Genomic DNA, 19,862 nt, shown 5'->3' with positions numbered 1-19,862 from the left:
AATTTTTTTTGATTGAGCGTAGCTTAACGCATTCTGATTTGATTGCTTGAGATCTAAGCCTAAAAGAAATTTGTTAAATTTATACTTCGTCAGGAACTATCATCAGGATCAAATGATTGAACTTAGCGATGTTGGTACCTAAAATCTCTCAATTTTAAGTGATTCAATTATGCCTTAATAACTTTATAGTTTGTGAACGTAGACCATCGTTAAGTACATGGCAAGCTACTCGTCTTCATAATAATGCCAGCACTCAGTATCTAAGCTACCAGTAATATCGTTCATAAGTTTGTAACCTCCTTCTCCCACATTTTACCATAATATCGAAATTTGCCGACCATATTGTATGTTGATTGTGAACCACTATTCCCTTAAGGTCCAATATTCGTTAAATCGCAAATTAATTTTCTCTAAACCCAGGTAACATTTTACGTAATTGTTTTTTTTTCTTCTTTAAACACCGAAAAAATTAGTTTTGAAATGAAAAGAGTTGTTGAAATGTAAGGAGTTTAAAAAAATCTATAAATATTCTGAAAAACAAAAAATATCCCATACACATTTTTTAAAAAAATGTTCGCGAAGGGACGTGTGACACATCTCCGGTGGTCGGACGAGGATTGAATTCTGTGTTTATGAGAAAGGCTGTGAAATCCATAGTACGGGGTATGTTAATCGAATTAGATTTAAAATACATTTGTTTATTTTTGTGAGCGGTTTTATTACATAAATTGGCAGTCCGTCTCCGTAATACAGAGGTTAATGTATTTTACTTCCGTGCTGAGACCCCGAGCTCGATTCTCAACGAGGTTAAAATCAATAAAAGTTTATTTTGCACTTTAATATTTCTTGATTATCTGTTGAATTCTCTGAAGTGTAATACTGATTCCTTTACCTTCACATAATTAACGATCATGATAAAACTGTGTCGATACGGTGCAGATGAATCTAGGATTAAATATAAATTAATATTATTTTTTGACATCTCAACCTAGATGAAGAAGAATATGGAAGTCTGGGCATTAACGGGGCTGACGACCGTCATAGGCTGGTTTAAGTGATCACTTTACACACGTGTAACATTCACCAATTCTACACATTATTGACAACCACACTTCTTAAATTCTTGGAAGCTCTATATTAATGAACCAATTTAGACACATTGTTCTTGAATCACTAGAACTTCACTAGAGACATCTATTGGTGAGATGAAATGAAGGTTTTCATTGAGCAGAAACTCTTATATTTGAATGTGAGGTCCGAATCATGGAAATTTAAGAGTTTCTGTTTTAAAATGCCATTGAGACGAATGTGCTGTTTGAAAATGCCATAACAAAGCCAAACAATTGTCAAAATTTATTTTTATGTGTTTTTAAAAATAAAAAAAACCTAGTAGACTCAAAAAATCAGTGTTTGATGTAACATTTATAACATTAAATTAAATTTAAAATCACTCGTAAACGAGTGGAGGCTTAGTAATAAAAATCACATTTGTCTTTCAATTAAATAGAATTCAAGAAACCTGCTACTATGTTAAAGGCAGAGCATTATGGTATTTTGTAGCCAATTTGTACAAAGGGATTGTGTAAGTATCATGGATCGTGCCTGAAATACTTCACAGTATTCACGGTAAAACTAGAAATGAGAAATGAGTACATTGTAAAATAAATTCACAAGTATAATTTCATTTGAATTCTTGTCACATACTTTGAAATAAATTGTTTCATAAGTGTTTTTAATTATGGAAGTTACAAAATATACACATATCAATTCATCTTTTCAGATTACTTTCATAAAGTTCACAAGGAAAACAATAATAGCATTGTCAAGTTCGGCGGGTTATACATATATATATATATATATATATATATATATATATATATATATATATATATATATATATATATATATATATATATATATATATATATATATATATATATATATATATATATAATATATTTATATAATATATATATACATATATATATATATATATATATATATATTTATATATATATATATAAATATATATATATATATATATATATATATATATATATATATATATATTTATATATATATATATAATATACATATAACGTGGTAATATTTTTCTTTATAAATTGGGTGTAAATAATATGTAAAGTGGGTGTATAATAATAAAATAAACAATGTGTTGCTTTGTAATTAAAGTTTATTCTTAATTTATCTTTATAATAATTTTATATCTATCTATCTATCTATCTAATTCTGACAGTTAATAATATTATCGGAAGTCTTTTGTTTTATTGTGAGCGACGCATGCGACATCTGGTGGTAGAACTATATATGTAGGTACTATTTTGTAAGTACTTAATAAAATGTATAGGTAAGTACCTAGTTATTTTATTACATCTCCCCCCTTGGGGAAGAAAATTCATAGTAGAATTTTCACTCGTCCTCCGGATCATCTTCTTGTAGTGAAGGGACTGGTATAAGTTTAGTGATATGATAAAGGTTTGATTTTATTTTTTTGTGACCTGTATCAATTCTGTATATTGAGTTAGAAATTTTTTCAATAATTTTATAAGGTCCAATTTTTAGTTCATCCAATTTTTTTCTGTTTAGCTTGTTTCCATTTTCCACATACACCATGTCTCCTACGTTGAATTCGCAGCCTATTCTATTTTTGTCAAATAATGTTTTATTGTAATTATGTGATTTTATTGTATTTTCAAGCGCTATTTGCCTGTCTCTAATCCAGTCATTATTAGATTTTCCTTGTTTTAATTCGTTGGGTAAAATATTTACATCTGTACCATATAAAAGATAACTTGGGGAAAAGTCAGTGACTGAGTGATAAGTATTATTATATTTATTAACACATTCTTGAGCTATTGTGGTCCATGCTCTTCTCTTCCCTTTTTCATTTATTTTGCATCTGATTTTGTTCACCAATGTTTGATTCAGCCTTTCATTTAGGCCATTTGAGAATGGTGCATTTACTGCAGTGAAGATTATTGGGATCTGCTTGTCATTTAAGAATTCCTTGAATTCTTTCGAGTTTATTCCTGGGTATTGGTCGGTGAGAAGCATACCAATATCCTCGGTTTCTGTTATTTTCATGACTAGTTTTATAAAATCATTTGCATTCTGAGTTTTCGAGGTTAAAATAAATGCGTATCTTGTAAAGTGATCCACTAAGAGATGTAGATATTTTTTTGTTGATCTTGAACCTCCTAAACCTCCAATTGTGTCTAAAGATATTATTTCAAAAGGCTTTGTGGCCGGGCCTAGATGAGACATAAATCCAAATTTCTTTTGTCCTCTTGATTTATTTTTAATACAAATTTCACAATTTCTACAAATTGTTTTTATGTTTTTCGTCAAATTTTTGGCTGTGTAATGTGGACTAATAGTCTTTTGCATTTGTCCAATTCCAATATGGCATAGGTTTTCATGTATGTCTTTTATGATTTCGATGCTAAACGGTTCTGAAAGAATATTTTTTTCTTTTTTCTTGACCTTTTTAAAATAGACATTGTTTTTTACAAATCATTTGTTTTTTTTCTGTTGAATTCTTTCATTTTTATTCTGATCTCTTAAAATATCTTCTAATTTAACCAAATTTACAACTTTTAATTGTTCATCTGCATTTTCACTCGATTCTAATACTGGATTCCTGCTTAGACAATCTGCTTCTAAATTCTTCTTTCCTGGATTATATTTTATTTCAAATTCATATTGCGATAAATAATATGTTAAATCACCTAACTCTTCATCGGTCCTAGATTTCAGATTCATATTTTCCAAAGGTTTGTGATCTGAATAAACCGTAAATGATTTACCTATTAACCAGTATTGCCAGTATCTTACTGCTTCCTTAATTGCTAAACATTCTAAATAAATTGCTTTTTTTTTCTTCTGGGCTTCATTTAGTTTTTTTGAAAAGTATGCCACTGGTTTTTCTCTACCATCGGGCTGCTTTTGTTTCAAAATGGCCCCAACACCTTCTATAGAAGCATCGGTATAAATGTTGATTGGTAAATCCTGATCAAAAATTTCTAGAACGGGCTGTGAGCAAAGCATGCTTTTTGTTATTTCAAATGCTTTTTGGCATTTATCACACCAAATAAATTTTTGATTTTTCCTTAGTAAGTTATGCAATGGATCTAGTATTATTGCACTCTTTGGTATGTATTCATGGTAAAAGTTTATTTTCCCCAGAAATTGTCTTACATTTTTTATCGTTTTTGGAACAGGAAAATTCTTTATTGAAATCAAATTATCCTTTACTGGTTTTATTGAATTATTTTGAATTATATGACCTAGATATTTTACCAAGTCTGACGCAAATGCGCATTTTGTAAATTTTAACCTGAAACCTTCCGTTTCGATCGCTTCCAGCAACTGTGTTAGATGTTTAATGTGCTCAGCAAAAGTTTTAGAAAATATAAGAATATCATCTATGTAATTAACGGTGAAATCAGTAAGTTTATACTTTCTTAATATGTTACCTAGTATCCTTTGAAAAATTGCTGGTGAGGTCTTCAATCCAAATGGTAGGCAAGTCCATTGGAAATGTCCTTCTTGTGTAACAAATCCCGTCTTTTTTCTGTCTTCGATTCGTAAAGGAATAGACCAAAACGCTGAGTTTATATCTAGTGTTGAAAAAAATTTGCAATTCCTGGTCTTTATCATTAGGTCTTCAATTAAAGGAAATGGTTGAGCTTGAGGCACTACTATTTTATTCAAGTCTCTGAAATCTATACACAGTCTGGATTTTTTGTTTTCCTCTTTTTTAAATGCCAATGTAACAGGTGCAGCAAATGGACTGTAGGATTCTTCTATTAGCTTATTATCCAGTAATTTTGCAATTTGTTTTTCTATCTCCTTTTTATCTTCTACAGTACATCTGTAAGGCCTCTTACTGCAATATCTGTCTACTAGTAAGTCTATCCTCGCTTCGTATCCACTAACAGTGCCGATATCATATTTGTCTTTTGCAAAAACGGATTTATATTTGCAAATCAGTTCATTTATTTTAGATTTTTGAAATTGATTTAAATGATTTATTTTTATTTCAAAATCTTCTTCTTTTACATGTTCATTATAATTTATTTTGCATTCCTCGCTGTTGTTATTTTCTGTATTTTTAAATTCACTATTTTTAATTTTATATTTTGTAGAAATTTTTTCTACTTTCTTTTTATTTTCATTTTTCAAGCATTGTCTTTGTGTTATTTTTAAGTCTTCATTTTGGATTAGTTTAAATTTTTTTATCATATCTAATCCTATCAAAAAATCATATTTGAAATTTTCTTCATCAATAATATATACATCAACGTTTTTTTCCAATTCAAATATTTTTATTTTCAAAGTCGTCAAACCGTTTGTCTTTTTAACACCATTAATTGTTACTAAATCTGCTTCATTCATATTGTTTCCTTTTCCTTTTAGTTTTAATAACTTAGAATTTATTAGAGAAACATTTGAACCTGAATCGTAAATTCCAAATATTTCAATTTGATCATTTAGTAATAGTTTGACATTTATTAATGGTGTTACTATTCGTTTTTTTGATCGGTTTCGTTTAACTTAGCTTCTATAACTGAATTGTTTACATGTCTGATAGTATTTTTATTATTAAACTTATCATCCTCCTTTGTTCTAAACCAGCACGTTACTTCAGGGTGATATCGAGTTCCCTTATTTAATTTTTCACAAATCTTACATGGACTTTTATCTTTAATTTTACCACTAGTTCTTTGATTTCCATATCTTCTTTGATCCGAAAACCTTTTTTTATCTACAATGTTTTCGTGTTTTTTTACTTCATTGAATAAATCGACTGTGTCTTCTAATTTTTCTCTATCAATCTTATTAATTATAAATTCTGGTAAACCAGCCACAATAAGATCTACTAAGGTACCCATGTCGATCGTTCTTCTCATCTCCAACAAAAGTTTTTCCTTCCTTATGGCATAGTCTAACAAGGAACCGTCGTTATATTTAAAAGATAATGCAAACATTACATGGTTCCATCCCTTGTTTGTAAATGTTTTACAAAAGTTGTTTTTCCATACTATCCATTCTGAGTTCATGGAAAATTTTATCATCATCGAACTGTACCAATCTTCACAACTTTTATCCATAAACAATCTTAATATTTAAATTTTTTTCTCATCCGTTGTCACCTCAAAACGTGTACATTCTTTTTCAAAAATATCCATCCACTGGTTTGCATTAGGATTTTTGCTTGTAAATTTTTGAATGATGAACATCTCTGAAATATCTTTTAAATTTTGATGTTTGCTTACCTGAGCATTTTGTATTAATTTTTCTAGTATGTTTTCTAATGTTTGAGGAGCAGTATCCATTTTTTTTAAATTTTGTTTCTTTATTTTTGATTAACAAAATTGTCGTTTTATAACGTGGTAATATTTTTCTTTATAAATTGGGTGTAAATAATATGTAAAGTGGGTGTATAATAATAAAATAAACAATGTGTTGCTTTGTAATTAAAGTTTATTCTTAATTTATCTTTATAATAATTTTATATCTATCTATCTATCTATCTAATTCTGACAGTTAATAATATTATCGGAAGTCTTTTGTTTTATTGTGAGCGACGCATGCGACATCTGGTGGTAGAACTATATATGTAGGTACTATTTTGTAAGTACTTAATAAAATGTATAGGTAAGTACCTAGTTATTTTATTACATATATATATATATATATATATATATATATATATATATATATATATATATATATATATATATATATATATATATATATATATTATATATGTATATATATATATATATATATTTACATCTGCCCTAGTTCTTTTGTAATTTATTTGGGTTGACTATCCTCAAAACTCAAAGTAATAGAGGAACAATATTTTTTCATTTATTTCGTGAATTGTAAATGCCAACGGCTATAAAGTATATGTGTAATTTATATTTTAAATTCGACGTGAAAATACGCTCAAATATAAGCGTAGCATACAAGCGTAAGCCTTGCGGAGAACTCTGAAAAGCTCTTGCCGTCAAAGGACACCCTTTTACCACCCTTTCACCACCCTTTCACCACCCTTTCACCACCCTTTCACTCACCCTTCAACTCACCCCATACGTCTCACACCGTCGTACCCGTTCCAAATTCTCGTAGAATAGCGAAGTATCAACCCTCTCGATTTTGAGAGATTTACTGTAGTAATTTGTCTTTCAATTTATAAATATTTGTACCTTAAAATCTAAAAGCTTTCCTTTATAAATAACGGAAGAGATTGATCGCTTAATTATGATATTATTTTTTGCTAACATTATTTAAAATTTGTCTTTATTCAAAGCTATTCTGAATAACGGCTTGGTATTTCAACTCCCTCGGGTCCTTCAAATAGAAGATGTGTCTTCTTCCAATACTACGTTTCCATCAATCTTTTCTTTGAAATATTATACTTATTATTTCATCTCTCGTAAAATTCGCAATGTAAATATTTGACTCTGGGCAGTTTAACAAAACAAAAGCTTAATAAAAAAAATATGTTTAAAAGTTATGAGCTATTTACAAATACGTTTACCTCATACGAAATATCAATATGAATAAAATTAATAACTTTTTATTTCAAAAATTTATAAATCTTACATTGATTGATTTCATTGCTTAAATTTTCGAACATATAGAAATCCTAAAAATAGAATTTCAATGTCAGAGTAAAGATATTGCACTGTTATTTGCATATAAACTTATTTGATACTGATAAAAAATGATAAAAAAAATGATAAAAAAATATATTGTAGATGCCACCCCGTACTCATGTTTCCCATACGTCTCAAAACATCTTCGTTTCGAATATTGTCAATCCATGAAATCTTTAAATTTCTCAGGAAAAAGCTTTTTTACTGTATAACATATTCATGGTAGCCCAGTAATGGATTTTAATATATACAGTAGATATTTCTTAAGTGTTTGGGTATCAGTTCCCGCACGGTAAAGTTTGTACGTTATTTCCTAGGAAGTCAGATCCTTTATTATCTTGGCGTTTTTAAAGTGGTTAGTAAAAATATGTAAGTACTTATGTGAATTCTGTTACGTCATAATTACATACTCGTATTTCGATGTATTATTACATTTTGTTAAGTTTAACCCGGTATTCTAAAAAAAAAATTAAATCAACCATTATGAATAATTATGGATTAAGAAAATTTTTGGTTTTTGCGGTATATTTTTATCAAATGTAAAACGAAAAAATCTCCGTTTTAAAACAAAACACATCATCCAGTAACACTTGCTTAAAGGGTTGACGTGCACATTTGTCGGATGTTTGTTTTTAATATATATTCGTATTGTTGTTTTGCGTTCTCATTACACGATAAATTAAATACTACAGTTAGAATTGGTATTTCTACCTGTTCGATACAAATTATATTCAAATTTTATTTATCTTATTTCTTATCACGCAGAGGGTTTTAAATTGAATGGATATTTAATGGAAATTTAATTAATACAAATCCAATACTGGAGTTTGTCACGCTTATATGAAAAATCCTATATTTTTAATCATACATATATATATATATATATATATATATATATATATATATATATATATATATATATATATATATATATATATATATATATTTATATATATATATATATAAATATTTATAGATATATTTATATATATATATATATATATATATATATATATATATATATATATATATATATATATATATATATATATATATATAAATATATATATATATATATATATATATATATATATATATATATATAAATATACAATACATATAAATATATTTATAAATATGTATATTTATAAAAAAACTTATAATGATATAATTTTTTAAATCTTTATTAATTATATAGGTACATTTTTGTAAGCTTCCGCTTGTTTGAGGGTGATTTCAAATAATAACCTGTATTATATTATATGTTATTATAAGGGTTATTTTATCCGATAGTAATTAATATATTACATCATATTTTAATGAAGCTTTTGGTCACTGTTTCATGTTAATTAATTTTGACCGGTTTTGTAAACGTGCCGACACATAATAGATCAACATTAACACAGTAACAAATAACTAATTAATCCCATTTAGTAGCCCTCAACTAATATCGCCATAAGCTTACGACGGACGCTCTTCCCAGTTGAAAGCATTTCGTCATAATGGAATTGGTTCGAAACGAGTCACCAATAGAGCAAATGGATCAAAGCTCAATCAGGCGTGTATTCGAAGTCTCGGCATCAGAGTAATTGAAAGCTTCCACCGCATTCCTGGATCTGATATAAAAGCTTCCAGATAATTCACTCTTGAGAGGCATTTTTTTTATACAAATAGCAAAATTCATATGAAAATTTCAAACGAAATCGCATCTCAATTTAACTGTAAATGAATGTTGCCTTTGATGATCGCTGTGAATCTGCATAAATAAAAAAAATCGGTTAACCACCACCGGGTTTAAAATTAGTCAGCTAGTTCCAATTAATTTAACATTACATTTAAATGCATACCATGTCTTGGTGATCGTCATTCAAAAAAAAATCCAACTCAACTTAAAGGGCAACTTATTTTTTATTGATTTGGGGTTTAATTTGTAGAACTCCATTTTATTTCGTTTGAAAATGCCATAACTAGGTAAACAATTGTCACAATTTTTTGTGTTTTTGTTCATGAAATACAACTTTGTACACTCAAAAACTCTGTGTTTGATTTAAAAATTGATACATTAATTAAAGATTTGCCTTTGTGTGGTTTCAATATACATATTATAAGTTTTTTATTTAGTTAACCTCAAATTAATATGATTTCTTAAAAATCTGTAGCATTTTATAAGCCCAGATTTCTCACTGTACCGGTTTGTGCTCGTATAATCACGAAGTCCGCCTGCATTATTCTGATAAAGGGATTCTTCTTGACGGCACAGAGATATACTCGTATGCATAGAATGCGTCATTGTATTTTCACTTATTACAGTATTAACTTTGCGATATTTACTGAGTAAATTTGTTGATCAAAATCATAATTAATGTTATAATTCCACATGTAGTGTTGGATATTATACAATAGAACATAAGGGGAGTCAAAAATAGTGGTAAATTGGTTATTAAAAATTGTCGTTAAAACTATTGAAAACAGGAAAAGACAAATGATAAGCCCCTTTTAAGGACTAAATAAACAAAAGAAGGAAAAAATCTATATAAAGTCACAAGAACTTGTAGAGAGAAGAACGGATCTCAAGTTGTCACACCAACGAGAGCGCAAAAAGCTAGAAAAATTTAACTTAAGCAGTTTTCATGAACAATGAGCTCATTCAATTTGTGTAATTTATTTCGTGACATTCTTTTATTCATTATGACATTCTTTGGTCAATATAATCAAACATTTAGCTATTTCCTCTGAATTTTTTTAAAAAAATTTACTGCAGAAACATTAAAAAAAAGGGGATATTTTATGTATGTATGTATATACATATATATATATATATATATATATATATATATATATATATATATATATATATATATATATATATATATATATATATATATATATATATATATATATATATATATATATATATATATATATATATATATATATATATATATATATATATATATATATATATAATATATATATATATATATATATATATATATATATATATATATATATATATATATATATATATATATATATATATATATATATATATATATGTATATATATATGTATATATATATATATGTATATATATATGTATATATGTATATATGTATATATGTATATATGTATGTATATATATATATAGGGTCCGCCATCTAAAGTTTTTTTTTTCAACTAGTGCTTATTTCGTAAATGGTAACACTTAGCTCATGTCTGATTTGACAGATAATTAGTTTTATCCTTCCGCTGAGCGAATATGGTTGTGTATACGCTTGAACAACGCTGGAAAATATTGCGACATTCGACTTACAGAAGATGCCGATTTTGCCAAAAAAATCATCTTTTCGGATGAAGCTCATTTTGATCTTGGCGGGTATGTAAACAAGCAAAATTGTCGTATTTGGGGCACAGAAAACCCGCACGCATACATTGAAAAGCCGGTACACCCAAAACGAGTCACTGTTTGGTGCGGATTTTGGTCCAGAGGCATAATTGGGCCATTTTTCTTTGAAAATGAGCAAGGAGTGGCCGTTAGTCAATGGCGATCGTTATCGGGCCATGTTGAACGGATTTTTGTTCACAAAAATTGAAGAGGAGGATATTGGCAACATTTGGTTTTAACAAGATGGCGCTACGTGCCACACAGCCGAAGCTACACTCGATGTTTTGCGCCCCATTTTCAAAAAAAAAATGTTATTTGGCGGACCCTTTATATATATATATATATATATATATATATATATATATATATATATATATATATATATATACATATATATATATATATATATATATATATATATATATATATATATATTTATATATATATATATATATATATATATATATATATATATATATATATATATATATATATATATATATATATAAATATATATATATATATATATGTATATATATATATATATATATATATATATATATATATATATATATATATATATATATATATATATATATATATATATATATATATATATATATATAAATATTATATACACACACGTATAAACATACCAAAATATATATTCCGAACGAAGTCTGTTACTAAAACAAGTTGTAATATAAACTTTAAAATTACTAATAGGTGTAAAAAACAAATATGCTTTATTTTATTTTGCTTTGAAATGCTTCGCTTCGAACCATTCGCTTTTATCTCGGACTCCAGAAAGAACCAAACGACGATCAATAGTACCGAAACAATGATAAAGTAGAAGTTGTACCTATGTAGGTACCTACTTACTTGTACAGCATCTATTAGAAGAAATATAAGATTCCTTTGCTATGCGAGCTTTATTTTTTTATTGATTTGGCGTTTAATTTGTAGAACTCCATTTTAATTTACGCATTAATTGTTAAGTCAAAAACAGTTTTTTTGAGTATACTATTTGTATATTATTTTGAGAAACAAAAAGACTTTGTTTTTTGATCGACTCCCATTTTTATTAAGCAACCAGTTTCGGCAACAACCTGTTGCCCTCTTCAGGTTGTTGCCGAAACTAGTTGGTTAATAAAAATGTGAGTGGATCGAAAACAAAGTCTTTTTATTTCTCAAAATAATATGTCAATGTGATCCACAAAGTTAATGCTTTCAAAATATTTAAAATTACTATTTTGTATTTTATTGTTAAAAAACATATAAAAATTAATACTGTGTCAATTTAACCATTAACAATTGTTGTCTCCCGTAAATTATTACTGCACATGTTAAAACTATTACTTAACTATCTAGAATTGTATAGATATATAAGGACGGTTTGTCTATTTAATCTTCACATTCGTTTAAAAATGCCATAACTAGGCAAAAAAAATTGTCACAATATTAATTTTTATTTGTTTTTAACAATGAAATTTAACTTAGTAGACTCAAACAATTTGTGTTTGATTTAACAACTAATACATAAATAAGCGAATTTTACGTATTCCTGTATCTATTACATAACTCTTTATAGATTACTTACTTATGTGTGTTGGTGTTAGATTTGAATGTCCGGAAATCGAGTTACCGGGTAATTCAGTTACAACGTGTCCTCTTCTAAATGTGTTAAATTTGAAGATGTGCTTTGGGAGATCATTAGAGTAACCAAGCGAAAAATCATTTGACAGTCTTTCTCCAGTTACGAGTACTTGTATGGGAGTATCTCATATTTGCGCCCTTTGTTTAGTCGGTAGAGGTACAACGCCAAACTGTAACATATACCTACATGTTAAATGCTTTAATTAAATGCTATTATTTACTTCAAATCTTGTAAACGTTAAATTCACGTTTATTAAAATTATGGAGACAGTACAACTTTCGTAATATTTTATATATTTATAATTTAGATATTGCCTTTAAATTTCAAAGTCATCAAAAATTAATTACAACATATTGAGTGTGTCCAAATACTTGTTTACAAATCTGGACTTTCTCCAATTTTAGTAGTTATTTTTCAGATTATTTTTTTGATGTCTCAACACAGATGAAGAATAATGTGGAAGTCTGGGCATTTACGGGGCTTACAACCGTCATAGGGCGCTTTAATATTTGTCTAATATATTAATATTTAGATGTCTCTAGTGCAATTCTACAGATTCAAGCACAATGTTTCGAATTTAGATCGTTTATAGTATATATATTCAAGTATATACACATTATAGTATATAATTCCTACTATATTCACATTGTAGTATATACTTCCAAGAATTGAGTAGTGTGGTTGTCAATTATGGGTAGAATTGGCAAATGTTATACGTGTGAAAAGTGATCACATAAACCAGCGTATGACGGTCGTAAGCCCCGTAAATGCCCAGACTTCCATTTTATTTTTCATCTTTGTTGAGCTTTAATTAAATGCTGTTATTTACCTCAAATCTTGTTAACATCATATTCGCGTTTATTAAAATTATGTACACTGTACAACTTATATTATCTTTTAAATATTTATTATTTAGCTATTTCTTTTAAATTTCAAAATCATCAAAAATTAATTAAGCGATTTGAGGCTCTACAGACGCCGACTTGGATTTTGTAATATCCAAATATTAAAACTTTTTGAAAATTTCATTTTCACGTTGGCGTCGTTTATGCGAGGAAACAAGTTTTTACTTTTGACAGTTAAGGGTTGATATTAAATTGTTTCTCATTCACTTAAATATGAACGCGCATACGACAGATACGTTTAAGTAAATGTTCAACAATATATTTGAAGTTTTTTTCTGAATATCAATTTCAGACTGTAAACTCTGAAGGGATCCTACTGAATAACTAACAACGAAGAGTGAGAACCAAAGAAATAATAAAATTGAGAGAACTAGGCGTAATTTGAATATCATATTATATGTGCGATCTACATAAGACCGATATGAGATTCTATTATATTAATGGAATTGGAAATTATGGAATTGGAAAATATATATATTATCGTCTAGTTTTATTTGTAGTTTGTAGGTTATTGTGTTTGGCTACAGTACTGAATATCGGGGATTCAATTCCAGAAGTAGTCAAAATTGACGTAATACATTTTTAAAAATGTTTTTCGCAGATACTTTGTGGCACATTTTATAAACTTTATAAAATTAAACAACTTTGTTTTAACCACTTTTTCATTATTTGTATACTTTAACCTATTGGTTTCAACAAAAGTCTTGTCATCATCAGAGTTTATTAAATTCTAAAACATTAAAATACTCATAATTAGCTAGAAGAAACTAAAATCCACTAAATGATCTACAAAGTTTGTGTGGAAGTTTTTGGTAAGGGAATGTAATTAATTATGAGTATTTTAATGTTTTGAATGCTTTAGAATTTAATAAACCCTGAAGATGACAAGGTTCTTATCGCAGCCGGTTAAAGTTTACTAATAAATAAAAAAAGTGGTTAAAACAAAGTTGTTTAATTTTATAAAGTTTAAACATAATAGATATTAACTTCAATGCTTACTAAATTTGTTATTATTAGACATCTCAAGATAGATGAGGAAGAATGTGAAAGTCTGGGCATTTACGGGGCTTACGACCGTCATAGTCTGGTTTAATTGATCACTATACACACATGCAACATTCACCAATTCTACCCATCATTGAAAATAAAACTACTCAAATTCTTGGAACTTCTTTATATATTGTTCAAATTCGAAACAAAGTGCTTGAATCACTAAAATTTCACTACAGACATCTATGGTGAGATGAAAAAAGCTTTTTATGGAGCAGAAACTCTTTTCTTCTTTCTTTCCTTTTCTGTTTGTAAGGTCCGAATTCTGGACTTTAATCACACACATGGCTTGAACTTATCCTTTTCATTTAATTATTTCAGCTTATTCCCTGTAAATGTCCAGACTTACACATTCTTCTTCATCTATGTTGAGATGTTTAAAAAATAATATAAAAAATAACTCCCAATTAGAGCTAATCCAGATTTGTGAACAGATTTGGACACAATCAATATGTTGTAACTACGAGTATATTTGTTTAGTTTTCTTTATCTGATATATTGTCATCCTATACTTTATACGCGATACAACCACTCCATGTTGCATCACGGATGTCCATCAAATTACCTTAGAATTGTATGGATTGTAGGACTAATCGCCTTACCTTTGTGAGATTAATCAATTTAGCTCTATCAGTTCGACGCAGTCATATACACTGAAGGTCTCCGGGTCCTCTGACTAATTGCAACTAAGTGTAACTAATTCGCAACCCTTGACGTGGAACCTTGTGCGAGGTTTCATTGCACCGTATACTATTAGAAAGCCTTTCATTCACAAGAGTGACATTTTTAAATTCAACAAGTATTTGACTGATATTTTATTAAGAATATTGAGGTATGTTTTTTAATTTAAATAAAGATTACACTAGATTATATTTCCTGTTCCCAACACAGATTCAAATAAAACATATTGAATCAAACATTATAAAATTAAACAACTTAATTGTGTGGAATTTTTTGGTAAGGTAATGTAATTAATTATGAGTATTTTAATGTTTTAGAATTTAAAAAACCCTGATGATGACAAGATACTTGTCGAAACCGGTAGGTTAAAGTGTACTTATAATAAAACAAGTGGTTACAACAAAGTTGTTTAATTTTATAAAGTTTATAAAATGTCCCAAAGTATCTGCGAAAAACATTCAAGAAAATATATTTAATTAGCTAGAAGAAACAAAAATCCATTGAATGATCCATAAACTTTGTACATAATAAGCAAGGTAAATAATAAATGCAATTCATATCTAAAAAAATAATAAAGATCAAGTTTATAACAATAAGAAAAATTAGACATACTCTATCGATAGGACGTAGGTTTGGAAGCGAGAGACATGAATCTTCGACCTGTTTTAAGCAAGAATTTACTTAAAATTTCTGTCGAACGGACACTAAAAGAAAAAAATATATTTAACTGTACATACGAACACAAACATATATATTTATATAAATATATATAAAAATACATAAATATATATATATATATATATATATATATATATATATATATATATATATATATATATATATATATATATATATATATATATATATAAATATATATATATATATGGATATAAATATTTAAAAAAAACACATTTGAATTATACAAGCATTTAAAACATAGTTGGAAAATCAAATTTAATCTTTAAAATAATATTTTTTCCTCGTGGAATTTTTCCGTGCAAATAGCATTCCATGTACATCTATAGAATATACTTACTACTCCTTACAACACAACTTGAGAGCTCCAACTATGCAGCGTTCAGCGCAAAGCTGGGATTTAGTTCCAGCACATTGTTCAATCACTTCATAAATTCCATTCATTGCCTGCTTCTTTTATAAATCATACAAAACAACGTCCGAACGAGTTGTGTTCAACTCCAATCTCCAATGCACTTGGCAATCTTTTTCTCAAACTTCGATTAACTATTTGTTGAGAATTCAATTTTATAGCACTAGTTTTTTCTATTGTTCAGATATTTTACACTAAGAATTAGATATGTTAAAAAATAAAATAAATAGATTTATCTCCAAATATTTTCTTGTAAAAATGATCTGCCATGGGAAATTATATCCAATCCAATTTGTCAATTTTCTAAATAAATTCTTGATTTCAATAAATAATTTATATAAATCGTTTAGTATTCAAATATTTTCTGCCCTCTATAACGCTGCAACGTTAATTCCACTTCTATGTACGTGTGAAGAAAACTAGATAAAACTGTTGTCGCTAAAAATCTCTATTTAAATAAAACGCAAATAAATTTAGAAATCAGTATACTTATTCATGCGTAGTTCTATTTACTTGCAAAAATATATGTAGAAAGTTTTTTTGGGCTTTAAATTTCTCCCATAAATATCAATGAGGTGAAGCAGGTCATAATATATGTCAACAGTGCGTCACTTTATAAATATGTAGAATATCACACTCACATATTCGCAAGACGCAATGTTCCGCACGGTCACATCAGAATTAGAAATTAATTTCAACTTAATTGTTGCAGGCGCCATAATGCCGTCTTGGCGGTGGAAGGCCTCGACAGGGGGTCTGCTGAAGTCAACATTGGCAGCTACAAGAGGATCAACGGCTCCCTGGATAAGGCGCCTCCGTTGCAATGCAGCAAAGAAGAGATAGCGCCCATTGTGCCAGTCAAAAAAGAAATCGAGGAAGACGTGACGGTGATCCCGGAGTCACCAACTCCCCTCATCAAACTCGGGCCAGAAAACGACCAATCGAGCGAGGATTCAGTTTCAGAATCTTCATCCAGTTGTGTGGAGAGTGCTTCGCCCGCTTCAGAAACTCTCGATAGAGAGTTTGTTTTGCAAGTTCCTGAAGAGGTGACGATTTCCATTGATCCAGCTCCCGAAGAGGCTGCCAGGTCGCCTCAGGCGCCGCTGGAGATCAAAGTTCAGAAATTAAAACCCCGCGTGCTACTACTAGAAGAGACCCGATGGGAAGCAATGCGTTCTAGTCTACTGCCATGTGCTCCACCTGATAGTCCACTTCAAAATCTTATCTGTATGTATCTTTTTCAATCCTATTTTAGAATAGTGCGGTTGGCAAAAGCGAATAATTTCATAATACCCATATATTAGTTTTGCGTGGAATTTGTGTGGATGATCGTTTTATATTTTTGCTTTTACTTTACACATAACATATGTTATATAATACATCTGCGATATTGTTATTCACATATTTTAAATTTATGTTGATTTTACCAAGCGTTTGATTAAGGTTTGAAAAATGACTTTAATATATGGATAGATTTCATATATAGCTATTATCCAATTAACTTATTTATAAATTCAAACAAAGTTTATCTGTATTTAAATAGAATCGATTTTTTTCAACGTCAGATCTATGTACGTATCAATACATCAACTGTGTCAGAAGTATATGTTGCCTTATGATTCCTAATACTTCATAATAATTGCTCTTGTAAACGCGAAATTAAAGGCAAATAATAAGTTTTATATGCGATTCGATATTTGTATACTGGTATTCAGATTGAATTCACAATTTCGTGTTTAATTTTCAACTTTTTCATCATGCTCGCCCAAATCCTAACATCTTTCTTTTATCAAGTAGCCTGTTCGTGTTATTTCCAGCCCAATATGATGGACACAATTGCACCATCGAATCAATTTACAACATTTGTGTGGTCGAAGTAGGAGATACAGAAGATGAGAAGCTGTCCGTCACAGATCTAGATATCAAGGATCTCAAAATGTAAGTTCCAACATATTACTTTTTCTGAAACCATTAATTACATTATTTATTTATCTATATTCCAAACCTCGAAGCCATTAAGGTTTAAATGGCATAAAAGTTTTGTAAAGTACAATGAGAAGAAGACATATGGGCTTTTATTTATTGATTCGGAATTAACTTTGTGGATTGATGTTGATTTTTTAAAAACATTAAATACTTCTATAATACCATAAATTGAGTTTTATTTCATTACACAAAACTAGTTTAAAAAATTAGGAAGTTTTCGAAAATAGTCGTGTGTAATGCAATAAATCTCAAAAGGCGGTATGCAAATGTACGAACAGTAGAAGGTAATGATCTTTTCTATTGGGCGTACAAAGGGTACTATATCCATCCAGTTGTAGCTCAAATGGTATTGTTTGCTATGTTTCTAAGTACGCTGCCAAAGGCTCCATCAAAAGGCTCCATAAACATCATTAAATTATTTTACAAATTTAAAATTTAAAAGATGGAAATAAATAAATATTATAACGGTGAAATACTGTTTGATAATAATTTTAATAAGTAACTTCGACAACCCGATATTTTATCCGAACCATCCGTCGTAGTCAATTGAAAAGCTTCAAAATTTATTGAATTTCAACTTTTTGGTAAAATTAATTGGGAAGTTTGCCACTGCTTTCCACGTCGCAGTACTATGGGCTTTCAGTTATTTTAAATCCGCCAGTAGCAATGTAATTTCGAACCCTCTCGTTGTCAATCATTCCCGGGGTCGGTCGGTTCAATACTGGAGAGCTACAGCTGCCACCCTTCACTGCGTATTATATGTATATATATTTATTTATATATTTATATATATATATATATATATATATATATATATATATATATATATATATATATATATATATATATATATATATATGTATATATATATATATATGTGTTTATGCACAATATCATTTAATATTGTGCATTTGACGAATTCTTCTTAATTTGTGATATTGAAACATTTGCATATGTGTTGCCTACTTTCAAAATCCGCCAGATCCATGTAAGTCGATTTTACAAAAAAAAATGCAAATTATCCGGGTAACATTTCGCTCACTCCTTTCAAGAACGTCATAAATCAAAAATCGTCAATGTTCAGTTTTGCATGTTTTCGGAATGCCCAAAAAATGTAATTTATCCCAGAAAAAGATGCATATTTTTAACTTAATATTTACCCGCTACAGGGCAGATGGTGCTGTTTTTGCATTTTGAAGAAAAGGTATTGTTTAATTATTTTTTTACATATACTTAATATTTTTCAAATGGAGAAAAAACCTTCAGGTTTTACCTAAAAAAATATTTTGCACAATAAAAAGTTCAATAAGTGGCTTGATATTTATTTTTAATACTTTGTATTATAGTATTAAACTTTAAAAACGTTCTCCTGAAATATCAAGTTTTTTGATTCATGACG

At 28.4% G+C, this 19,862-nt stretch overlaps 1 protein-coding gene across 1 annotated transcript in view; it reads left to right on the top strand.

The window, feature by feature from the left end:
- Shrm (shroom) overlaps positions 1–19,862 on the top strand; it is a 138,323-nt gene that overhangs the window by 95,822 nt on the left and 22,639 nt on the right. Inside the window, exons 8-9 of the mRNA XM_088256881.1 lie at positions 17,190–17,704; positions 18,295–18,415. Of these exons, the coding sequence (XP_088113007.1) occupies positions 17,190–17,704; positions 18,295–18,415 (636 nt within the window). The remainder of the gene's footprint in view (positions 1–17,189; positions 17,705–18,294; positions 18,416–19,862) is intronic.

This window comes from Brachycentrus maculatus, unplaced genomic scaffold, assembly GCF_059751285.1.
Source record: "Brachycentrus maculatus isolate JH-2025_06_01 unplaced genomic scaffold, ASM5975128v1 h1tg000068l, whole genome shotgun sequence".
NCBI lineage: Eukaryota > Metazoa > Arthropoda > Insecta > Trichoptera > Brachycentridae > Brachycentrus > Brachycentrus maculatus.
Note: the sequence above shows the minus strand (reverse complement) of the source record. Positions and strands in the feature narration are given on the sequence as shown.